The 24,039-nt window shown below is 40.8% G+C and overlaps 1 protein-coding gene across 1 annotated transcript; it reads right to left on the bottom strand.

The window, feature by feature from the left end:
* Positions 1–1,476: 1,476 nt before the first annotated feature.
* Positions 1,477–20,958, bottom strand: Sult6b1 (sulfotransferase family 6B member 1). Its single transcript, XM_042675404.1, has 7 exons — positions 20,760–20,958; positions 19,071–19,183; positions 14,347–14,436; positions 10,550–10,676; positions 7,722–7,816; positions 4,727–4,883; positions 1,477–2,030 (listed from the first exon to the last, which is right to left on the bottom strand). The coding sequence occupies exons 1-7, from the start codon at positions 20,956–20,958 to the stop codon at positions 1,900–1,902; spliced, it is 912 nt and encodes a 303-aa protein (XP_042531338.1). The 3' UTR covers positions 1,477–1,899.
* Positions 20,959–24,039: the final 3,081 nt, after the last annotated feature.

The raw sequence follows: 24,039 nt of genomic DNA, 5'->3' as shown, positions 1-24,039 counted from the left end.
TTTTTGTCTCCTATACTTGGGATCAGACTCAGGGACTTCTGCATGCTGAGACAAAAACTCTACCATTGAGCTACATCCCTAGCCCACTTTTATCCTTTTTAATGCTCAAAGTAATTTTCTAATTAAAATGTATTATGGTAAAGCCATAACAAGACACAGAAGATAAAGATTCTTCTTGTGTGCATCAAGTATTTTTCATTTTATTTAACTGGCATGAATAATAACTTCTGGTCCTGCTTTGGGGCACTGCAAAGTGAGGGGTGTGCACTGTCCCATATTTGTGATGATTCTTTCCCTCAGATGTAGCTATTTCGTGAACATGTTTACTTCATCAGCTGTTCATACCTGCCCATGTTACTGCTTTTGAAGCATCACAAATACAATTAGCATCTTTTTTTTTTTTTTTTTTTTTTTGCTTATGTGGTGCTGAGGAATCGAACCCAGGGCCTCAGGCATGCAGGGCAAGCACTCTACCACTGAGCCACCTTCCCAGCCCTACAATTAGCATCTTTTAACTTCAGTGATTTATTTTTACTTCTTTTGGCCAGTCCTAGGGCTTGAACCTAGGTGCTGTCCCTGAGCTTCCTTTGCTCAAGGCTAGCACTCTACTACTTGAGAACCAGAGCCACTTCCAGTCTTTTCTGAGTAGTTCATTGGAGATAAGAGTCTCACAGACTTTCCTGCCCAGGCTGGCTTGGAACCACGATCCTCATATCTCAGCCTCCTGAGTAGCTAAAATTACAGGCATAACCACAGGCCCCCAGTACCTTTTTAAAAGAGTCACCAGCCCAGTGCTGACAGTGTGTGCCTGTAATCCTAGCTACTCAGGAAGCCAAGATCTGAGGATCCCAGTTCAAAGCCAACCCAGATAGCAAAGTCCCTGTGACTCTCATGTCCAAATAACCAGCAAGAAGTTGAAGTGGAGGTGTGTGTGTCTCAAGTGGTAAAATAGCACCCTTGCACAAAAAGTTAATAAAAAATGCATGGCCCTCACTTTCAGCCCAAGTACTGGCACACTAAAAGAGGAAAAAAAGAGTCCCTAAAGAGCTGGCTTGTCCTTATAGTCAGGTAAAGATAAAGATGACTCAAGAACCAAGGAAACAGGCCTTCCCAGACACCTAGTTTGTTCAGATGTCACCCAGCCTATGGTGTTCTGTTAGAGTGGCTTGAGCAAACTAAGAAAATCTCCTTCATCAGACAAATGTCATGTAGCATATGGACTGCAGTCAAGAGGTAACCTCTCATAGCTTCTTTTTATAGAGGTATATTTGCAGGCTCCTATTTACTTTTTTAAAATACCACCTTATATTGCCTATTTTGAAATTATTATGACTTTTCTGGTACTGGGGATTGAATTCAGAGCATTTCAAGATTGACCCCTTGAGCCCCAATGGCATACATACTCACAATAGATAAGGAATGCATTTCTCTTGAATCAGATTCAAATCATTTATTCACTTGATGTCAATGCAGAGTCAAAATTAAATTCCTCCCAAGATAGCCACAACAAGTACCATGATCCACAGTGAGAAAAGAAAGGAGTTATTAGAAGAATGTGTCCAACATTGCGTTATCATTTGGAAGCTTATTTTATCGGTGCTCAGACACAGATCTAGATATGACTCCAAGAGTGTTTACTTACACACCTGTGTGGTCCCAGCTTGTGAAAGAAGTTAATACTTCAATAGAGTCCCATTTGGACTGATTACTGGTCTCCTTTAAGATATAGACAAACATAAGTTTGTGCTAAAATATTTAGATGTTAATCATCATTGCCAAATTTATACTATTCAAATTTACATGATACTTATTATTTGGTGGACAGAATTTCTGTATAATTATTTAAACTGATTATTATTAGAGAAAAGAAGATACACAGACCAGCTGGCTTGGCCAGAATCAAAACTGGCAATATGATTCATACTTCAGCTTATATCCAAGGGAAGTGCCTGCTAAGCACTCTTGGAATTTTTCATCCATTTCTTGGTTCTGAGTTTCACTGAACAATTGTTTCCAGTCACCAATTTCACCTACAATACATGAAACAGAGAATCCAGAGGTCTGTTAGAATAGTTCTTGATTTTAAGATCTACTCTATCAAATTTTATTATTTTGGGAGTACGATGTTTCAAACTAAAACGCAAAAATGGACGTATAAATAAAAAGTTTAAAAAACTAATGTGCAGGGCATCAGTGGCTCACACCTGTAGTCCTAGCTACTCAGGAGGCTTGAGATCATGGTTCAAAGCCAGCCGGGACAGGAAAGTCCATGAGACTCTTATCTCCAATTAACCACCAGAAAACTGGAAATGGCTCTGTGGCTCAAGTGGTAGAGTGTTCACCTTGAGCTGAAGAGCTCAGGGACAGTGCCCAGGCCCAGAGTTCAAGCCCCATGACTCACTCACACACACAAAGGTAATTTTTTATTTGTTTGTAAAATGAATCCTATTTGTGGAGACGTCTTCACTGGTGGAGTGGCAAGTGAATGGAGGAAACAAGACTCAACTTTGATAATTTTCTACCCTCACTGTTCTCAACATCAGGGTTCTCAAAACCCACGTCTTTTTTTGGCTGTACTGGGGATTGAACTCAGGGCCTCTACTTTGCCAGACTAGCACCCTATCAATGGAGCCATGCCTCGTGCTCTCACATTTGCCATTTGTGAAGGATTATTTTCCTCTCTCTAAAGGAAATACTCTGTGAAAAGTTAATACTTGACAATATTGATGAAGATGTCAGATACTGAAAATTTTACAAAATCTAATGATGTAGCTGCGTGCCAGTGGCTCACACCTGTAAGTTATTTGGAGGTCTGATTGGGAATATCATGTTTGAAGCCAGATGAGGCAGAATTTAAAAAAAAAAAAAAAGCCCTTCTCAACGAGAAGCTACAATGGGTAGCATGCATCTATCTTCTTACCTACAGTGCGAAGCCTAATATAGTTAGATTGGGTCCAGGATCATGCCCAGGAAAAAGATGAGACCCTATCTCAAAATTAACCAGCAAAAATCACAGCAGGAGATATGGCTCAGCTATAAGAATAGTTGCCTAGCAAGTCCCAAGGACTTGAATTCAAATTCCAGTACTACCAAAACAATTTTTTTGAAATTATTTTCCCTAACATTAAAAGATATTATTTCTTTATAGTCTTTCAATGATCTGTGTTGCAGAGCCATTGAAATACATGTTGGTAAAGAAGGATAAATAACATGAGAAAATATTTATGACATCTTAAGGAAATGAAATAAAACACCATAAACTCTATGAAGGATTACAGGCTTGAATCACTGCATTGGGCTCACAGTGGACTCTGTGTGTGTTTGTGTGTGTGTATTTGTGTTTGTGTGTGTGTGTGTGTGTGTGTGTGTCTGTCTGTCTGTCTGTTTACCGAGGCTTGAACTCAGAGTCTCATGATCTTGCTTGGCTTTTTCACTCAAGGTTGGTGCTCTACCACTTGAGCCACATCTCTATTTCTAGCTTTTTGCTGGTTAATTGAAGATAGGAGTCTTATGGACTCTGTCCAGGCTGGCTTCAAATCGTGATCCTCAGGGGGAGAATGATGGGAGGGATCACATTAACCAAGCTGCATTGTCTCATAAACTGATGTGTTGGATTGAAAATCTTTTATTACAGCTACTTAAAGATTATTTTAAAAAGTTAAAAAGGAAAGTAGTCTAGCTTGAAATCCTCATTTCCACTGTTTATCATCAATCTGAAATTGGAAAAAGTCATATCCTTGAGCTTTGACTCCTTTCTTTCATTTACAAAATGAAGGCTTTCATGTGCTTTTTGTTTTAAATTTCAATCCCAAGGAAGTATTGAGTGCATATTAAGTGCCTGATGTTAGCTCTTGTCATCTTGCTGTTTCTTGAGCCGCCTTGCAATCTTCTTGTAATATACTTTTGTGATATATGCAATAAAAAAATGAATGTGACAGTTCCTAAGCTATCTAATCAGACATTTCCCTGTGCTTTTCAACTACTTTAATAAAGTTCAATAAAATCATCTGTCTCAGAGAAGCCTAGCTGCTCATCCGACATCCATCTTCTCCTTCTTCTTTATTAACAAGATTCTTATTTCAGCCAGTCCACAATGTGCCCCATTTGAAAAATAAAATCACATTTTCCCAACTGCTGCTGCAGGGAGAGAGGTAGTCTATGAAATGTGAAGAGTCACTGATTAGAGCCTCCAGGAAAGTTCTGGAAAGGGGAATCATTTGGGTAATAACTATATACATGGTTCTTTCCCTTGTTCTCTTCTTCCTATCTACAATTTGTGATGGTGGAGTTCCAGCTGCTATTTTGTCATTATGAAGTGACAAGCAGAAAAGAACAGGGAATTTAGGACAATAAAAGATCCTGAGAGCCAGGTGCTGGTGGCTCACGCCTATAATCCTAGCTACTCAGGAGGCTGAGATCTGAGGATTGCGCTTCAAAGCCAGCCCAGGCAGGAAAGTCCTTGAGACTCTTATCTTCAATAAACCACCAGAAAAGCTGTGGCTCAAGTGGTAGAGTGCTAGCCTTGAGCTGAAGAGCTCAGGGACAGCGCCCAGGCCCAGAGTTCCAGCCCCACAACCAACAACGACAACAACAAAAAAGGTCCTGAGGAGCTGGCAGTTACAGCTCGGGACTGTCTTTTTGACGAAAAAGCTTACCTGGCTTGCCTAGTACGTTCAGGTATATATTATATACTGATATACTCTCCCAGAAACGAAAGCAAGTTTACCTTTGCGGAACAAGAAGGGGCCAATGGCGCCATGCGTTTCCTCAGATTTTTCTCGCATTGCTTGGAAGGTGCTCTGGGCTGAGATAGTTCGAATCTGCTCTCCAGTTAGGGAGAATCCAAAGAATTCAGCAATTTGTTTTACTCCAGTAGCCAGATCCTGAAAACAAAATACCTAAAGGATAAACATCATGCTGGGCACTGGTTGATCCACATCTATAGCCCCAGCGACACAGGAGACTGAGATCTGAGGATTACAGTTTGAAGCCAGCCCAAGGAAGGAAAAGTCTGTGAGATTTTTATCTACCATTAACCACCAAAAAGTTGAAAATGAAAGTGTGGCTCAAGTGGTAGAGTGTCAGCCTTGAGCAAAACAGCTAAGGATAACACCCAGATCCCAAGTTCAAGCCCCAGTACTGTCACACACACACAAAAGGATAAACATCTTTGTATGAGAATTATGCTGGTGCAAAGACAGACTCTTGAGTAGATTTAGTAAGCTTAATTACCTAGTTTACCTGCTTAGCTTTCTCTTCAGACTTACCTTGTGTTTATATAAGTATTTAAGATAGCACTATAACATATTCTGTATTTGTTGCATTTTGTAGCTTCAATTTATAGTTCAATTTATACTATTTAGGTTATAAATAATGATAAGATCATTAGTGAGTTGATTACAATTTCATCTAGGATGATATTCATGTGATAAAAAAGCACCACTCTAGATCACTAGCATATTAATATTTCCGTATACATCCATGCAAATTCTTTTAGATTTAGTTTTACCAAGAAAACCTACTTTTTAGAGTTATAAAACATTGTAGGAATCTTGAAATTTATTGTGTCCAATTATAATCATGATCCACTCAACACCATGTCCAAATAATGGATATACACAAATCACAATGTACATTAGGAATCACCAAAGAAGCTGACTATATAATAACAATTCTTGTGTTTATTTATATAAGCAACCTCCTCTCAATCCTCAAGGGAATAATTATTAACATCTAGGACAACTTTGTATTCTATAGAACATGAGTTTCTAAACTAGAGAGGGGGCAAAGACTAATTTAGAATATTCTCACATATGGGGCTAGGAAGGTGGCTCAGTGGTAGAGTGCTTGCCTTGCATGCCTGAGTCCCTGGGTTCGATTCCTCAGCACCACGTAAGCAAAAAAGAAAAAAGCCAGAAGTGGTGCTGTGGCTCAAGTGGTAGAGCGCTAGCCTTGAGCTGAAGAGCTGAGGGACAGTGCCCAGGCCTAGAGTTCAGGCCCCACGACCGAACCCCACCCCCAAAAAAAGAATATTCTCACATATTACGAAAAGCATCCTATAAACAGAAAGGATGCAATCAATTGCTATTGCCTATAATAAGAACGTCACCAGAAGCTGGTGATGACCACTCATTAGGGTGTATTTGATACTCCCTGCTCTTCACTGGGGATCCAGGATTCTTGATTCATTCTGACCTCACTAATCACTTCTTCTCAGTCTCCTTTGCTGATTTTTCCCCTTCTCAAACTCTTAATATCGGAGAGCTCCCTGGCCTAATCGTTAGCCATCTTCTCTTCTCTATCTATGTAGATATTGATATGTGTAATCTTATGGTTTCCATTGCATGTATGTGTCAAAGAGTTCATGGTTTTATTTTCAGCTTATAACTCTCTGTATTTGTAGAATTTATACTTGATCTTTTCATTAAGTTGATTAACAAGCATTTTAATGAATTCAAAGCCAAACTCCCATTTCCCACCAAATTCCAAAGCTTCCCTAAAATCCTCTTCTACCCAGCTGATGGCAAATCAACCTCAGCTGGTCAGACCAATAATACTGCAGTCTTATTTGACTTCTCTCTTTCTCCCACACAACTTCCCTCCTTCCAGCCTAGTAGTGAGTCCTATTGGCTCACCCAGAATCCAACCAGATTCCCACCACTTCTCATTCTCTGTGCAACCCCTTTGAGGCTGAGCAAACATCTTTCCTCACCTGCATCCTCAGTCACCTGTTCACAGGTCTCCTGCATTACCTTTGTCCCAGTCCATCCTTACTCTCCAGCCAGAATGATCTTGTCAAGAAAGCATCAGCTCTGATCACTCCTTTCTCAACTACCACTATGGCTTCCCATTTTACTTAGAGTAAAAGCCAGAGTCACTTCAATGGCCATTTGGTTCCTTACATTCCATCACATTGCTTTTTCTGTCCTTATTGCTCTTCTTTCTTGCCTTAGTTCTATTGGCCTGGACACACCAGGCCTACTGACCTTATCACAGCTGCCTTTACCTAGGGCTTTGCTTCAACTGGTTTCATCTGCCTGGCCTGCTCTCCCCAGCTACCTATTTGCCTCACTCCCTTTAGGTTTGTGCTCCAATCATATTCCCTTAATGGAAAGGCCCCTATCCACCCTATTTTAAAATGAGATTTCCTCCAGCACTCTAATCCACCATCCCCTGGCATTTCCAACTTTTAACCAGCTATTTCTTTTTCTCACTTACTCTGTGTATTTTTGCATTTTGTTTCTTATTCTATCTACTTGCCATCTCCAAGCTAGAATGTAAACTTCTCTGGGGCAGCAAAATTCACCTCATTTGTTCATTACTGCATCACCTATGCAGGCCTAAACCACAGTAATCAGTAAACTCTGAACAATCATTCTCTCTATGTTTGCTAAGTAAATAAACATTCTTTTGAAAAATACATTAAGAGGAAAAATCAATTCACAATCTAATGTATGTTTGATTAAATTAACTGAGAATACCTATTTTTCTACTCATCATACAAGCAAAATAAAACAATTAACTTATTAAACATTGTTTGGTCATCAAGTAAACAACCTTAGCAGCTATGCATGGTTGAACTTCTTTTTCTAGTACGGTATTACATATCTGGAATTTAAGAACTTGAAAACCATACTTGTTCATACAACCAGACATAAGTGCACTACATATGTTATTATTTATAAAGTATTGTTCCCGAATGTCAGTAATTATAATCTCACCTCTTTCAGGTCTTCATATAATACGAACTTAACATTGTCATCATCAAGGTGCTTATTCCAATTAATTGCAAAATCAAAATAGCTTCCCCAAGAAACTAAAACATGGGGAAAAGACATTATAAGTAATTTTACATAAATGAAGTAAAGTTAATATATACTGTAGAATATAACTATATATATGTATATAGGTATAAACAAGGTATATTTGTAATTTATTACAAATCTCTCCCAAAGAGGCAGCAAAATCCAGTCCTATAGTTCAATTTCTACCCATTTTCTTTCTTCTTTTTCTTTCTTTCTTTTTTTTTTTTTTTGTCAGTCTTGGGGCTAGAACTCAGGGCCCGGCCACTGTCCCTGAGCTTCTTTTGCTCAAGTCTAGCACTCTACCACTTGAGCCACAGTACCACCTCTGGCCTTTTCCATTTATGTGATACTGAGGAATTAAACCCAGGGCTTCATGTATGCTAGACAAGCACTCTACCACTAAGCCACATTCCTAGCCCCTCTATCAATTTTCACTGAAAAAAAAAAACCCATAGCTGAGAAAGTTGTGAAAATGAGTTAGTAAAAGCCACCAGGCATTCATGAAAGTGAAGACTGATTCAGAAATAGTGCATGATGTGATACAGAAAAACTGGCAGGAAGAAGGACACATAAGAAAGACATTATCTGGATTAAAAACCACATATTTGATTTTTTTAAAAGAAACAGGTAAAATTAATGCTTTACTTTAACCTAGTATGCCCTCAAATATTATCATTTATAATATAATCAACATGATAAATTATTAGCAAAATATCACATATTATTTTTATATTCTGAGTTATCAAAAGCTGGTGGATATTTTACATATACACAGATCTATATACAGATCCATACTCTGGATGTTTAAATTTTTGCTGAAAATACTTGATGTGCATTTTAAAGGTCATAAAACTTACCATAGTAACAATGAAGCATATTCACACAACCCAGTTTATTAAACATTTAACTAAAAGCTTTCCAATAACTAAAATTATCCATTTTTAACTTAAATTTCAATGAACTAAAGTGAATGAAACTAAAAATTTAGCTCCTTAGTTACACTACATTTATTTCAAGTCCAGAGAGAGCAAATCGGGCAGTAAGTGATTTGACCTGGGTTTGTGTCTACTCTTCATAGCTGGGTGACTTTTCTATGTCTCTATTTCCTTCATTCTGAAATTAGGATAAAAAACTTTCACCCTACAGAGTTATGAGAATGAAAATTAAACACTGGGAGCTGGGCACTGGTGGCTCACACCTGTAATCAGGAGACTGAGATCTGAGGATGATGGTCTAAAGCCAGCTTGGGCAGAAAAGTTCATGAGATACTTATCTTCAATTAAGCAGAAAAAAAAAAAAACTGGAAGTGGAGCTGTGCCTCAAGTGGTAAAGTGCCAGGCCTCAGCCAAAAAGCTAAGGGATAGTCTAAGTCCTGTGTTCAAACTTTAGTAGACTTACAAAATTACAGTTATTATGGCTCGGGGTGTGGCTCAAGTGGTAGAACCCTAGCCTAGCAAGCAGGAATCCCTAATTTCAAACCCCATTAGCACCAAAATGAATAAAAAAGAAAGAAAGAAAACATTTAAAATGATAGCTATAGCTGGTACTGATGACTCATGCCTGTAATCCTAGCTACTCAAGAGGCTGAGATCTGAGGATCATGGCTCTGAGTCAGCCCAGGCAAAAGAGTCCATGAGACTTAGCTCCAATTAGCCACCCAAAAGCCAGAAATGGAGCTGTGGCTCAAGTTGTACAGCATCAGCCTTGAGCTAAAAATTCAAGTGAGAGCCTTGTTGTGTGAATATGCTTCATTGTTTCAAGGCTCTGAATCCAAATCCTAGTTCTGGTACACACAAACAAATACAGTTATTAAAAAAAAAACAAAAAAAAAAAAACAGAGGTTGAAGCATTCGAATGCTTTAATAAAAAAATCCTTCCTGGGGCTGGGAAGGTGGATCAGTGGTAGAGCTCTTGCCTTGCATGCCTGAGGCCCTGGGTTCGATTCCTCAGCACCACATAAGCAAAAAGAAAAAAGCCGGAAGTGGTGCTGTGGCTCAAGTGGTAGAGTGCTAGCCTTGAGCTGAAGAGCTGAGGGACAGTGCCCAGGCCCAGAGTTCAGGCCCCACAACGGGACCCCCCCCCCCGAAAAAAAAATCCTTCCTTGCAAGCAAATATCTTGGGGATAATGTTCAGCACCATTAACAAAATTCTTTCTTCTTTTTTTTTAGTCATTGTGTAATACAGTGGTTTAGGGAAAGTCGCTGGAAGTACTTTCCTACACACCTCTTCTAAAGATCTCTGTGTCACCTCTGTTTTTTTGTTTTTTTGGTGGTAGGGCTTGAACTCTGGGCCTGGGCACTGTCCCTGTGCTCTTCAGCTCTAGGCAAGCACTCTACCACTTGAACCACTGCAACACTTCCAGTTTTCTGGTGGTTAATTGGAGATAAGGGTGTCACAGACTTTCCTTCTCCAGGGCTGACTTTGAACTGCGATCCTCAGATCTCAGCCTCCTGAGTAGCTAGGATTACTGCCGTGAGCCACAGGCCACCGGCTCCCACCTCTGTTTTATGGCCACTCAACACTCATCAACAAGGAGTTGTCCAGTTTACTTTTGAAATCAGTCATAGGTTTTAATTGTTTGATACACAGAGCTAGGGATGCTATAAAACTTCACTTAAATGTAACTTCTTGCTTCCCAGAGCTGCTTAAATCTTAGTTCTCTCTTTGCCCCAAAGCCCATTTTAATGTCCATATTTATGTGTTCATCTGTTGAAGTAAAAAGAATTCTTTTTCTAGCATCTGACCTTCTCCCTTCATGAACTGTCTGAAGAATTCAGCCCAGGAGGCATAGGTTGGGATATCCGGGACATCGTGGTGGAAATGGAAAAACGATACAGCTGTGTCCTTGGGGTTTCGAAATATCACCAGTATCTACAAAAACAACAACAAAAGCAAAGAGAAACCAAGAAGAACCAAAATACTACAGTCAGAAACTGAGGGCACTAGGCAAGACATTAGCTAATTTGTGAGAATTCTGAAGATTGTGAGACAGCACAGAACAAGTCAGAGAATGAAATATAGGTAGGACTCATTTTACTTTCAGAAAAGGGGAAGATGGGTTTAGCAAAGTTCAGATTTGTCATCCTGAAGTTTCCGCATTTGACTACCTTTGAGACGAGGTAAGGAGGAAACAGTAACCAGCAGGGGGCAATGTGGGTCCTTTGTGATCAAGTAACTGGCCTCAGGATATTTTTTTCTTTCTTTTGGACCTGCTTTCCAGATTGGAAGACCAAATTGCTTTTGATTTCTTGTAAGAATGGAAGACTGCAAGCGGATGCAAGAGTAATTAGACATTTAAAACTAATTGGGTACTCGATGCACTCAACAGTAAGTAATTAATTAATGTAATCCTACCTGGAGGATGCACTCAACAGTAAGTAATTAATTAATGTAACCCAGTCTGGAGGTTTTTAATCTCCGGGGACCACTGCTGACAACTTAATGAGGGATAGAGGTAATAATACAGAGTTGTGTGTGTATGCACGCATCAGTCCTGGGGCTTGAACTAAGGGCCTGGGCATGTCCTTGAGCTTTTTTTTTTTTCCTCAAGGCCAGTAATCTACCATTTGAACCACAGCAATTCCACTCCTGCCATATTTGCTGGTTAATTAGATAAGAGTATCATGGACTTTATTGCCAAGCCTGGCATTGAACCACAATCCCCAGATCTTAACATCCTGAGTAGCTAGGATAACAGGCATGAGCCACTGGTGCTCAACCAGAGCCATTTTTTTTTTTGGGGGGGGGGGGGTGGGTCCGGTTGTGAGGCCTAAACTCTGGGCCTGGTCGCTGTCCTTCAGCTCTTCAGCTCAAGGCTAGCGCTCTACCACTTGAGCCACAGCGCCACTTCCGGCTTTTTTCTTTTTGCTTATGTGGTGCTGAGGAATCGAACCCAGGGCCTCATGCATGCAAGGTAAGCACTCTACCACTGAGCCACCTTCCCAGACCCAGCCAGAGCCATTTTTAAGAAAAATCATTTTAGTAGACAACATGCGATCAAGAGGAAATAGGATACCCAAATATCTTGTGAGTCTAAGGAAGCAAACTGGAGTCATGGTTCAGGGAAGCAAACTGGAGTCATAGTTCAAGTAATAGAGCATCTGGCCTAGCTAGAGAGGAAGAGGAAGGCCCTGAGTTCAAACTCCAGCACCGAAAATAAAAGGAAGGAAGGAGGGAGGAATAGAGGGAGGGAGGGAGGGAGAGAGAGATAGGAAATGAAAACGTTAATAGGATAAAGTTGAATAGAGAAAAATGGGTCAGCATCTTTCTTAACTTGGGCTCTAGCCCCCTCCCCCCAACAGCCATACAGTATATAGATTCTTGTAATTCAAGTTTTGTATTTGAAGCTTTAACTAGTACTCTGAGTTGCGCTGACTCACATCAGTTTAAATTGTGAGTGTGAATTAACTAGAGCGAGTGAGTTCAAATTCTCAGCATCCACTTCGGTTGCTCTTTTCTTGCTCTGTATTCTTCTGAAAGAAGACCCCTGCACACCTGTACAAAAGCTTGCATACCCCACATATAAATGCTTTATAAGTTACCTCAGCTGTTTCTGTTAGCTTCACTGAGGGGGGAAAAAGGCACATGATAATGATGCGAATGCGTTTAAAAATAGAAAGTTATAGATTAGAACTTTTTCTTTTTTTCTTTCCTTTTTTTTTTTTTTTTTTACAATTTTGTAGATCCTCACTATAAGAAAAAATTGTTTAACAGAACTGTCCAAAGCTGGCTTAGGGGACAGAAAAGTTCTTTTATAATTGGAGGTATTCAGTCTTTCTCCAATCACTTAGTGGAATTTAAACATAAAGTCAGGAACTCTAGCAGGCAATCTCTGTGACAGTTCCTAAGTCTAAGCACGTGTGTGTGTGTGTGTGTGTGTGTGTGTGTGTGTGTGTGTGTGTGTGTGTGTGTGTGTGTGTGTGTGTGTGTGTGTGTGTGTGTGTGTGTGTGTGTGTGTGTGTGTGTGTGTGTGTGTGTGTGTGTGTGTGTGTGTGTGTGTGTGTGTGTGTGTGTGTGTGTGTGTGTGTGTGTGTGTGTGTGTTCTGGGTCTGGGGCTTGAACTCAGGGTCTATCTAAGCATTGTCCCTGAGCTTCTTTTTGCTCAAGGTTAGCACTCTATTACTTGAACCACAGCTCCACTTGCAGCTTTTTTGGCAGTTTAGTGGAGATAAGAGTCTCACAGACTTTCCTGCCTGGGCTGGCTTTGAATCATGATCCTCGGATCTCAGTCTCATGAATAGCTGGCATTATAGGTATGAGCCACCCGTGCCAGGCTTATAAGCACCTATAATTCTTTTTTAAAAAATATTATAAAAATATTATAAAGGGACTGGGAAGGTGGCTCAGTGGTAGAGTGCTTGCCTTACATACATGAGGCCCTGGGTTTGATTCCTTAGCACCACATAAGCAGAAAAAGCCAGAAGTGGCACTGTAGTAGTAGAACGCTAGCCTTCAGCTAAAGAGCTCAGGGACAGCGCCCAGGCCCAGAGTTCAGTTCCCACAACCGACAAATAAAATAAACAAAATAAAGGTGTTATCAGAGGGGCTGCAGTTACATAAGACAAGTAAAAAGTACATTTCTTTTTGGACAGTGTCACCCCTTCCCTTGCTCTCTGCACCTGTGATTCTCATACCACAGCCATGAGGCTATTAGGAAGTCACTACTTCCCTGATGTTTTCCTTCCTACCCTTTGCCTCTCTCCAGAGTTCCTCCTACTGCTTACCATGACATTCACTATTTCCTTCTTTTTCCTTCCTATGCTATGACTTCAGCTTTCTCCCAATCTTCTTTGTGGGTTTCAAAAGTTTAAATCTTGGAAGTGCCCAACTTTAAATTTTGATGTTAACTCATTCTAAACTTTTCCATGTGAGACAGAGAAAAGAGGGACCAAAAATAAGGAATGGAGTTACAGATAGAAGGTTGAGAAAAAGCATTCATAATAAGAAATATATCAATACTTATTAATGAAACAATATTTCAAATCAAATGATAACACTACCCGATGCATGGATAGTTCTCTATGAATGACATAAATTTTGTAATTATATGTCAAATTTGGAAAGAAATCATTTTGGATCTCAGAAAAGAGCCAAATGAAAATCATAACTCACCTTACTAGTCTGTATTCTTATGTTACAAACTCTAAATATCCTAGTGTAATTCTAAAGTTGATAAATTTTAAAATGCTGTGTTTCCTTTTTGCATATGAACTGAAATACATTTGGCTTGAATATAATCATAGCAAATATATCTGAAGAAAGAAAGATAAAAAACCTCTCACATTTCATTTATTAAAATTCTACAATGAGGAGCTAACTCATCAGATACTTCAAAGAATCAAGAACAGGGGGACTGGCTATAGTTCAGAATTAGTGTACTAGTCTACCACCATGTAAGGCCCTGGGTTTGATCCCCAGCACCTCAAGGAAAAAAATTAAAGGAATCATTATATATGAAAACTCCAAATTCAGGGCTGGAAGTATGGTTCAAGTGGTAAAACACTTGCCTAGAAATTCAGATGTCAGTAGAAAGGACACTTACCTTTGCTTTGTGCTTAAAGATTGACCCAGGTAATTTGTCGTAATGGAGGTGAGTTGTCAAAATCCTTGGTGATGGAAACAGTTTCATTCTCTTAAAAAATATGCAAACATACTATCACCATTTCCATCATTCTTCATCCACATCCATCCCTCCCAACCCCACCCATCTCCTCAAGTTACCTGGGTCTATTTTCACATATGTACAGGAGTATTATGACTACATTCTCCCTCCAGGCCTCTGTATTTGTCAACATGCATTGTACTCATAAATTTACAGGTAGAACTGAAAGCCCTTTGCACAATGAATTAAAGGTAATAAAATAAAATGATTTTTAAAAAGGCATGAAAAATGATATTAAACAAAAAAGAACAAAACCAGAGAGGTTCCCAGAGGGCACAAACTTCAAACTGAGGTGTGAGGCTTCTGGCATGGAACCAACACTGCCCGTGTTCATGACTCCATCACACAAGAGAATTTTAGGATGAGTCTGCTTAGGTGGGAACCTTATGGATGTTTTATATTAGCAAAGCAGGAAAACAAAGTGTGTGCCAATAGGCTAGATGTGTGGTCCTCAGAGAAGCACACCACGTTCTCTGTGTAAGAGTGACTGGTAAAGCTCAAGTCCATGGATGGTGTCTAACTCTCCTCCAGATGGGCAGATTCTTTATATTGGACACTTAGCACTGCTCAAATCATTTTGCTCCTATAGAATGTTGTTACCCAAGCAAAAAGATAGCTTGAAGTGATCTTAGTCATTAATTAAACTGTCTTTATGCATACATACACACAATAGGATGAAATTGTGTGTGTGTGTGTGTGTGTGTGTGTGTGTGTGTGTGTGTGTGTAATCTCCTCTGATCTAAAAGGCAGCTTCAAGTACTACTAACTCTGCTTTGTCTGCTCCTACCCTCCTCCAATTCCTATGGATGAAGAAGGAAGAACCTTAAGCAAAAATATCATTACAAGCTTCTGTTGAACTTTTTTTTCACTTGACTGACATTTTCTGACACTGATATCAAGACCACTTTGTTCAAGACTATTCAGAATCTGCAATTCACTGTTTCACTTAATTGGATTTATTTCTTCTACAGTCAAGATCTTTTTTTAATGGAAATATTCAAGTTTGCCCAAGCTCCTGAAAATTTACTTTCAACATTTAGTTCTGTCTTTTCCTGTTATCTAAATTCCATGTAATCAAATATCACAGCCAAATCCAAAAGTCTACAGTCATTTAAATAGCTGAGAATTGTTTTACAAAACTCTTGTTGAGGACTGTGAAGTGATTCTTTTTCTATTACCTATTTTTACTGATGATTTTTAAAATGAAGTTTTCTTTTGAACCTGCCAGGGTGAAGAGTTTAGTTAAAAATCTGTCTAGCCAGGTACTTGTGGTTCATGCCTATAATCCTAGCTACTCAGGAATCTGAGGTCTGAGGACCAAAGTTTGAAGCCAGCTCTGGACAGAAAGTTCATGAGACTTTTATCTTCAATTAACATCCCCCCCAACCCCCGCCAAGGGAGGAAAAAAAACCAGAATGGAGTTGTGTCTGAAGTGGTAGAGTGCCATCCTTGAGTGAAAAACCTAAGGGACACTGCCCAAGCCCTGAAGCCCTAGTATTAGCACATACATGAAAGAAAGAAAGAATGAATGAATGAGTGAATGAAATCCATCTATTAGAATATGGAGAACAAGGCTTCAGCTTTCTCAGTTTCACATTTGTGGAACTATTTAGCCATGCCACAGTATAACTATTCACATCAAGTAAAATAGACATTTACAGCCAATTGTTCTATAAAAATTTAGTGGCAGGTTGGTGCCCAGTGGCTCATGCATATAATCCTTACTACTCAGGAGGCTGAGATCTGAGGAATGCAGTTCAAAGCTGGCCTGAGCAGGAAAGTCCGTGAGACTCTTATCTCCAATTAAAAATTAGCAAAGAAGTCCAAATTACAGCTATAGCTCAAGTAGTAGAACACTAGCAAACAAAGCTCAGAGATAATGCCCAGGCTGTTAGACCTGGACTAGTACAAAAAAAAGAAAAAAGAAACAAGATAGTGGACATCGCAACTCAAGCACAGGTGTAAAAATATAATAATAATAATGAAAAAATGGACTGGAGGCATGGCCCAAGTGGTAGAACAACAACTTATACCAACGGTATGAGCCCAAGTGGGGATTAATACGTAGTGACAATCACCCGATGTTAAGTCAAAGTTTGCTCTTTGGTATTTGAAGTACTTCTACATTCATTTACAATAATCCTTTCCAGATATTAGAACCCCCATTTTAGAGATTAAGAACTGGCTCTGAGGTTTTGAATGCTTTGTGGAAAATCACATAGGTAGTAATTTTCAGATTAAGTTCTAGCTGGCTGTTGCCACTAAACTACAGGGTCCCACAACACATAACAACACACGAGGAATGCTGAAGTTACCAGGAGTCGGGCCCTATCCAAGGGGAAACTGAAGTTATCTCCCTCAAACCTAGATGAAACTTAAGTGTATCATTTTAGAACTTTCCCTAGGGAAAGGTCATAGAAAAGTCTGGATAGGAGAAGCCACTGAGGTGTTTCATTGGTTCCCCCATTTCTTACCTGAGAGCCCTTCCTGCCTGCCCGGTCCCTCACCTTGCACTGACTGAGCCTCACTGTCCAGGCTGAGCACAGGTGACCCTACCATGCCTGAGCCCCTGATGCGGCTGCTCAGCCCTTTGGGGTTCCTTGGTTGCCAGACTGGGCCAGGATTCAGCCCCAAACTCCTGACTGCCCACCTCCTGCACAATGGAATCTTCTTCTGCTTTTACCCAAATCCTAGAAATAGGTTTCTGTCAACTTAGGTTCCAATGTTTATATTTGTACTGATTATCACACTAAGTATCTCAGTCACTTTCCATCAAGCTGGTTCCTAAATCCCAGGCGGGTGGTTTTCTTCATAATAACAGTTTCCTCTGCATGTTGGAAGACTCTTGTGGTGGATGATTTTGAAAGTTTTACGTAGGTGGGGATTCTTCTTCCATTTAGCCTACTTTTGTACTCTGATGTATGTAGAGATGTAGAATGGAGGCCTTGTCCCTCTTTTTCTGTCTAAGAACTAGGTCCTGAAACAGATCCTTCCTCTAACCCCTTTCCTGTCTTTCCTGCCTTCTGAGGGACAGTTTGTTTCTCTCACCCAAATTTCAGTTGGCTCTGTTGGAAAGGCAAGTAATAACCGTGATAAGTGAGAAATAACACGTAGAAGAAGCTGTTGAACCCTTCAACACAAACCAGTGACTTACTCTCCTAGCTGCTACTTGGCCTTTCCCATCCCTCTCACACATTCTGACTCATAACTGAGACAAAGAAATGAAAACTAACGTCCCACTTTGTTGAAAATGAACTATTCAACTTGTGCATAGGGTTGGGAGGGAAAAACTGGGAAAAAAGCAATGGAAAGGGTGACATTGTTGAAAAAGAAATGTACTTTTTATCTGACTTATGGAACTGTAACCCTTCTGTACATCATCTTTATAGTAACAATAAAAAATAATGTCCACTTAGAAGACTGGAGAACCCTTCTCACTTCTTGCTCATGTCCATGTCTTCAGAGAGAAAGCTTGACTTTATTTTAGGAAAAATGAACATGGTCATACAGTGTAGTCATTAGGAACTCAGACCAGAAGACTGGGGTACATATTTTGGCTCTATTTTTATTCTTCCATTGTTTCAGGCAAGTCTTTAGCAGTTCTGCTTTTTGAGAGATGGTGATATGGTTATTCTGTGGTAAAATGAGATAATACCTGGAAAGTACTGACGAGACATGGAAAGCATAGAGCAAATAGCAGCTATTTGTATAATAGCTGAACTCTAAATTTCGTATGAATGTAAATTAGTATAATAGTTGAACACTAAAGAAATCTTGACATATAATTTGCCCTCCAGTTAGCACAGGTTCTTAGAAAGGGCTTCTGCTAAAAACCACTGACTCCCCATTGGGGCAGGTAAATGTCCAAAGGGTCAGTAGAAGCAGTGTAAAAGCTGGCATGTCTGTCTGTTTGTAGCTGGGTCCTTGGCCCTGAGCCATTCTCTCCTGCAGTCACTTTGCAGACACCTTGGAATCCAGGAGGGACAGGACGGATGGATCTGCGGCCTGTGACAGGAGGTGCAACTGCTCCCTCCTGTCAGGCAACAATGTCCTTCTTATTGTGACAAGGCCCCACCTGCACATCCCTGCCCCACGCCTGTGAGCAGGGGCGCTCAATCATTATGTAGACCTTCTGCTCCTTCCCTCTTTTTTTTTCCTATTTAAACCTAAAACTCATGTCTGTACCCCAGAATAGATGGGCTGGAGTGCTTACTGTGCCTTTTCCTGTGGGGTGTTTGTGTGCTGTTAATAAATCTGTCTCTGTCCCTCATCACTACTTGTCTCTTTACTTAGCATATGCATGTAAATGGCTGCACCTGATGTGCAAATCCTAGCATTGAGCTTTTTTTTTTTTGGGTCCAGTCATGGGGCCTGAACTCTGGGCCTGGGCGATGTCCTTCAGCTCTTCAGCTCAAGGCTAGCGCTCTACCACTTGAGCCACAGCGCCACTTCTGGGTTTTTTTTTCTGCTTATGTGATGCTGAGGAATCGAACCCAGGGCCTCAAGCATGCAAGGCAAGTACTCTACCACTGAGCCACCTTCCCAGCCCGCGTTGAGCTTTTGCCTAGAATTCTGGTTGCAACTCTAAAGCCCCTTGGACTAACCTGATATTTTTCTGAGTCCCCACATTCAAGAACTGGGAATTCTGAAAATTCACACTTTCTTTTAGCAAAAGCAAATACTAATTCACTGACAATATGGAGAATCCAATTTGAACCTACAAGTAGAAAATAAAAGCTCATTAAGAAGTCTTGATATAATAAAAAATGTGTTTTAGCATATACAAGATAAAAATTGCAATCTGTGAACAATCTTTGATGTGTACAGGTAATGCTTCTGTGTTTGAAATGACCTGAGCTATCAAAAGAAAATGGTAGGGAAAAAATACATTTACTTACATTCATATCAAATTGGAACTATTCTGAAACCCAAATTTCTTACTTCTCAGGCATCTCCTTTGCTGATTGGTTGGTTGCTTGGTTTTTTGAGACAGGGTCTCACTTGGTAGCCTAGGCTGTCCTCAAACTCACAATCCTCTTGCTTTAGCCTCCTGAATGCTGGGATTGTAAGTGTGTACTATCACACCTGGATCAGACCTCTCCTTTCCCTAGAGACAATACATCATTTTGACTCTGGAATGTCTTCCTTACAGTAAATGTTATGCTATCGAAATCACTGCTATATCTCATATTTTTTTACATTAGTGAATATAGAATTTTGATTTGATTAAAAACCTAGCATTAACAGAAAAAAAATTCCAAGCATTGGAGACTCACTCCCTCACTCAGCTACTCAGGAGGCTGAGATCTGAGGATCATAGTTCAAGGCTAGACTGGAAACAAAAGTTTCCAGATGAGACTCTCATCTCTAATTAACCAGCAAAAAGCCAGAAGTAGAGGTGTGGCTCAAGAGGTAGAGCAAGGCTTTTTTTTTTTTTTGGTCATAGGGCTTGAACTCTAGGTCCAGGCGCTTGGCCTAGGCACTGCCCCTCAGCTCTTCAGCTCAAGGCTAGCTCTCTACCACTTAAGCAACAGTGCCACTTCCAGCTTTTTCTGCTTATGTGGTGCTGAGGAAGCAAACCCAGGGCTTCATGCATGTGAGGCAAGCTCTCTACCACTAAACCACCTTCCCAGTGCCAGGAATAGTCTTGAACAAAAACAACCAAGTAGGATCTTGAGGCCCCAAGTTAGAGCCACAGTACTGGCATCATATTTAAAAACAAACAAAACACATCAAGATTGCCAGCTACCCATGGCTCACGCCTGTAATCCGGGCTACTCAGGAGGCTAAGATCAGAGAGTCTCAAAGCCAGTTCAAAGCCAGCCTGGGCAGGAAAGTCCATGAGACTCTTATCTCCAATTAACCACTCAGAAAACCGGGAGTGGCGCTGTAGCTGTAGTGGTAGAACGCTAGCCTTGAGCTGCAGAGTTGAAGGACAGTGCCCAGGCTGTTCAAACCCCACAACCGACAACCCCCCCAAATCAAGATGAAAATGTCTACTAATATTTCCCACCTCCATGTTTTGTCTTTCCACCTCCCTCCATCACTCATCATGCATCACACCCTTTCTGCCCAGACTTTTTCTTCCCTCAGATCCTGGGCTAGCAACTCTATATTTTTTTAAATTTGCACCATAGATACACAACCATCCTGGCATCCCTCCTCAGTGATTTCCAACTAGCTTCATGCAGCAATGAACCGTCTTCTTCCTATTCCCAGCCCCTTCCCAACTTACTATAAAAAGTGTACTTGTAAAAAAAAAAGTGCACTTGCAGGAACTGATTGTTACTCACCGCACTTTGGGTAAGATGCTAGCACGATGTCATCGCTTCTGGCTTCAAAGGTTTCCAGGGCTTGGAACGTTTCTGGGGTGCACATGGTAACTGGGTAGGGAATCCCCTGATAGGTGAAAAATAAGTGAGAAAGTGTAGTTTCTTTTGATTTTTCTAAAGCATCATCGATGTACTCAATAAATTTGGATTTATCAGCCATTGCTAACTCCTGGCTAATGAACCCGCTCTGTGGGTGTCCGGGTGCAATGGTTGATTTTTAAAGGAGTTGTTCACAGAAGCTACAATAAAGGCTCCCCTCACTCCCCTAGAAAAGAAATCCCTTCCCTTCCCCCCATTTTTGCATATTGTTCTCTGCCAGAAAATAAACCACAGGTGCAGAGCTCAGTCCCAACTCAGGGATTACTACTCCAGGGGTTGATTACATTACCACTGAAGCAGTCCACCTAATGAAAGTAAGAATGAAATCAAATAGAAGATTAATAGACACTAAATATCTCACAAATAGGTACTTGATGCAGGCATAGAATTGTCCTGTGAACAATGCACAGAATGACACTTCATTTTCTTTGGCTGGCATCTCTGCATGCACAGTCTATACTGTGAGAGAGGGAAATAGGAGGGAAGGGGCAGTCACAAGGTCATGTAGTGAAGTGGCAAAGGGCTCAGATTTGGGGGTAATCCTGAACATCTGGCTCAGATCTGACATTTACTGGCTAAATAGATTTAGAAGTCCTTTACCTAAGTGACAGTCAAGCTGTGTGGCTCGCAAAAGGGGGTTAATTGTGAAGAGAAACTCAGTGCAGTGGTGTACCCAGCCCTCTGGGTACGGCTCCCTGCTGCCCACATACTCTAGCATGAGATGTTCACTCTTCTCAGTCTAACCAGAAGCCTCTCTCTCTTTTCTCCTTTGGATAAATGAGCCTAAAAGTCCTGCCTCCCTTGCAGCTAGGTGTGGCATTGGAGCTTCGAAGAAGTGAGCCTAAGTGATGTGTCCAACTTTGGGGGTCTTAAGAGAGGACATTGATTGTTTTCTACCTCTCTATCCCTGTCCCATGTTATTCAAGCCTGACTTGTTAGTCTGAAGGAAAACAGCATTCCAGAGGATGGCAGGCCAAGATTGGGGAAACCTGACTACTGGACAGCCTCTGTAAGGGAAGGCAACCCACCTTCCAGGACCTGGCCTAAAGCAATCCTCCAGAACCATGCTCGAAAGAACACAATTGTCTCTGCTTTAAGTCTTGCTTAACTGCTGAGTTGCTGAATCTCTTGGTTACAGCACTGTAATCTGTCTAGTACAATTTTGGGATCTGTGGCTCAAGTGGTAGAGCACTAGCCTTGAGCAAAATGAAGCTCAGGGACAATGCCCATGTCCTGAGTTCACACCCCAGGACTGGCATATATATATGCATGCATGCATGCATTGGACACTTTTTATTATTTCTTTTCCATTCTCTTCTCCATATCATTTGCCTTTCATTTACTCCCTAACCACACAAATATAAGTTTTAACCGTATTTACCTATGGCAGTTAAAAAGTTAACCCTACCTACGCACAGCTGTCCAGCTATCCAGGACAGCTATTCATCACTGAATTGGAATCGTTAATATTATTGAGCACTTGCATGTATCACACCCTCTGCCCTGCTGCTAAGATTACACAAACGATTTAATGTAACTTTATAACAGACTTATGAAATGTGTGTTATAGTGGATTGAAGTTTACAAAGTCAAAGTAACTACAGTTACAGCCCTTGGGGGACCTAGAATTGTAATGTCCCAGGCAAACTCAGACCAGGCAAGTACCTATGACCTGAGAGGTCTTAGGTTTAGTTGGGAGATCATAGGTTTTGTTGGAAGTATCGGTGTGTTCTTTGCTCCTTTTCTTTCCTTTCCTCATTCCTCTTTCCTCTTTCCCTTCCTTCCCGTCTCTTCCCCTCCCTCTTCTGTTCTCCTCCTCCTCCCTCTTTGTATCTGTCTGTCTGTCTCTCTCAGGTGCTGGTACTAAGGCTTGAATTCAGGGCCTCACACTCTCCTCATACTCTTGCTTAGCTTTTTCCACTCAAGGTTGGTGCTCTGCCATTTGAACCGCACCTCCACTTCTGGCGTTTTTGCTGACTAACTGGAGACAAGAGTCTCCTTGGGCTTGCTATGTTTTCATACTATTAGTCCTATATTAGCCTACCAAAAACAGAAAGTAGCTTATTGAGGGGCTCAAGTGATAGAACTTTTGCCATTTTCTTGGCATGTTCATTGGTCCTGGGTTCTGTCTCCAACACTACAGAAAAGAGAAAAAGGGGTTGGGGAAGAGAGGCAGGTAGTGGGTGTGGGAGGGCAACTTTTAATTTCCATGTTATAGAAACTGACAAGAGAGGATTCCTAGCCAGGAACAAGTATCTGAATTTGGTTGTGTTTGTACTTTTTTTTTTTTTTTTTTTAGAAAAATCAGAAGGTAAAATCAGAATAGCTAGTATCTTAGTATATTTATATTTTCATACACCCCCTTCCACTTTAAGGCCTATGACCTTACATAACTGTGGGATGATATTCACTGTGGCTGGGAAGGTATAGCTAAAAATCTCCCTCTTAAAAAAACGCAAAGAGGAAGAGAACTGGACTCTCTGGCAGGCTGCTAAGTGGATAATCCAGCTCACCACAAAGACTCTTTGCCTTCCCAGGGCAGGCTAGAATTTAAGACACTGATTCAAAGCCCATTGCTTTGTTTGCTTGTTTCTTGGTGGAGAAAACATTTCAAAAGACAATGGTCTGGAATCTGCTCTGACACTAATGCTGTGAAGAGGGAACTGTGGGGACCTGCCGGGAGGGGGAAGGCCAATCTGTCATGTAAGCTCTGATTACTGTTGGTTTCTCCAGGCTTAGTTCACTCTGGTAACTTGCCAGTTCTTTGTGCTCAGCTCAGCTTTCTGGCATAAACTGTGAAAGGCAATGGCTTAATAATCACAAAATAACATATATTGTGTGACACATTGGCACCTGCATGCCTGTAGGTTCAGGTGAGTCTCGTGTTATATGAAATCACACCTTCCTAAACTGGATGCTGGTGTCTCACGCCTATAATCCTAGTTACTCAGGAGCCTGAGATCTGAGGATCAAAGTTTGAAGCCAGCCAGGGCAGGAAAGTCCATGAGACTATGATCTCCAATAAACCACCAGAAACCCAGAAAGTGTGCTGTGGCTCAAAGTGATAGAGTGCTAGCCTCAAGCAGAAAAGCTCAGAGACAGTACTCAGGCCCTGAGTTCAAGCACACAACTGACCAAAAAA

This window comes from Dipodomys spectabilis, unplaced genomic scaffold (assembly GCF_019054845.1).
Source record: "Dipodomys spectabilis isolate Male_0828 unplaced genomic scaffold, ASM1905484v1 ptg000026l, whole genome shotgun sequence".
NCBI classification, from domain to species: Eukaryota; Metazoa; Chordata; class Mammalia; order Rodentia; family Heteromyidae; genus Dipodomys; species Dipodomys spectabilis.
Note: the sequence above shows the minus strand (reverse complement) of the source record. Positions and strands in the feature narration are given on the sequence as shown.

Bases quoted from the DNA above. Each gene is read 5' to 3' on its own strand.
- Sult6b1 (XM_042675404.1), bottom strand. From the start codon at position 20,958: ATGGCTGATAAATCCAAATTTATTGAGTACATCGATGATGCTTTAGAA. The intron at 4,884-7,721 runs GTGAGATTATAA...TTTTGTTTTCAG, and splicing joins TATATGAAGACCTGAAAGAG to GATCTGGCTACTGGAGTAAA. The intron at 2,031-4,726 runs GTAAACTTGCTT...CATGTATTGTAG, and splicing joins CCCCTTCTTGTTCCGCAAAG to GTGAAATTGGTGACTGGAAA.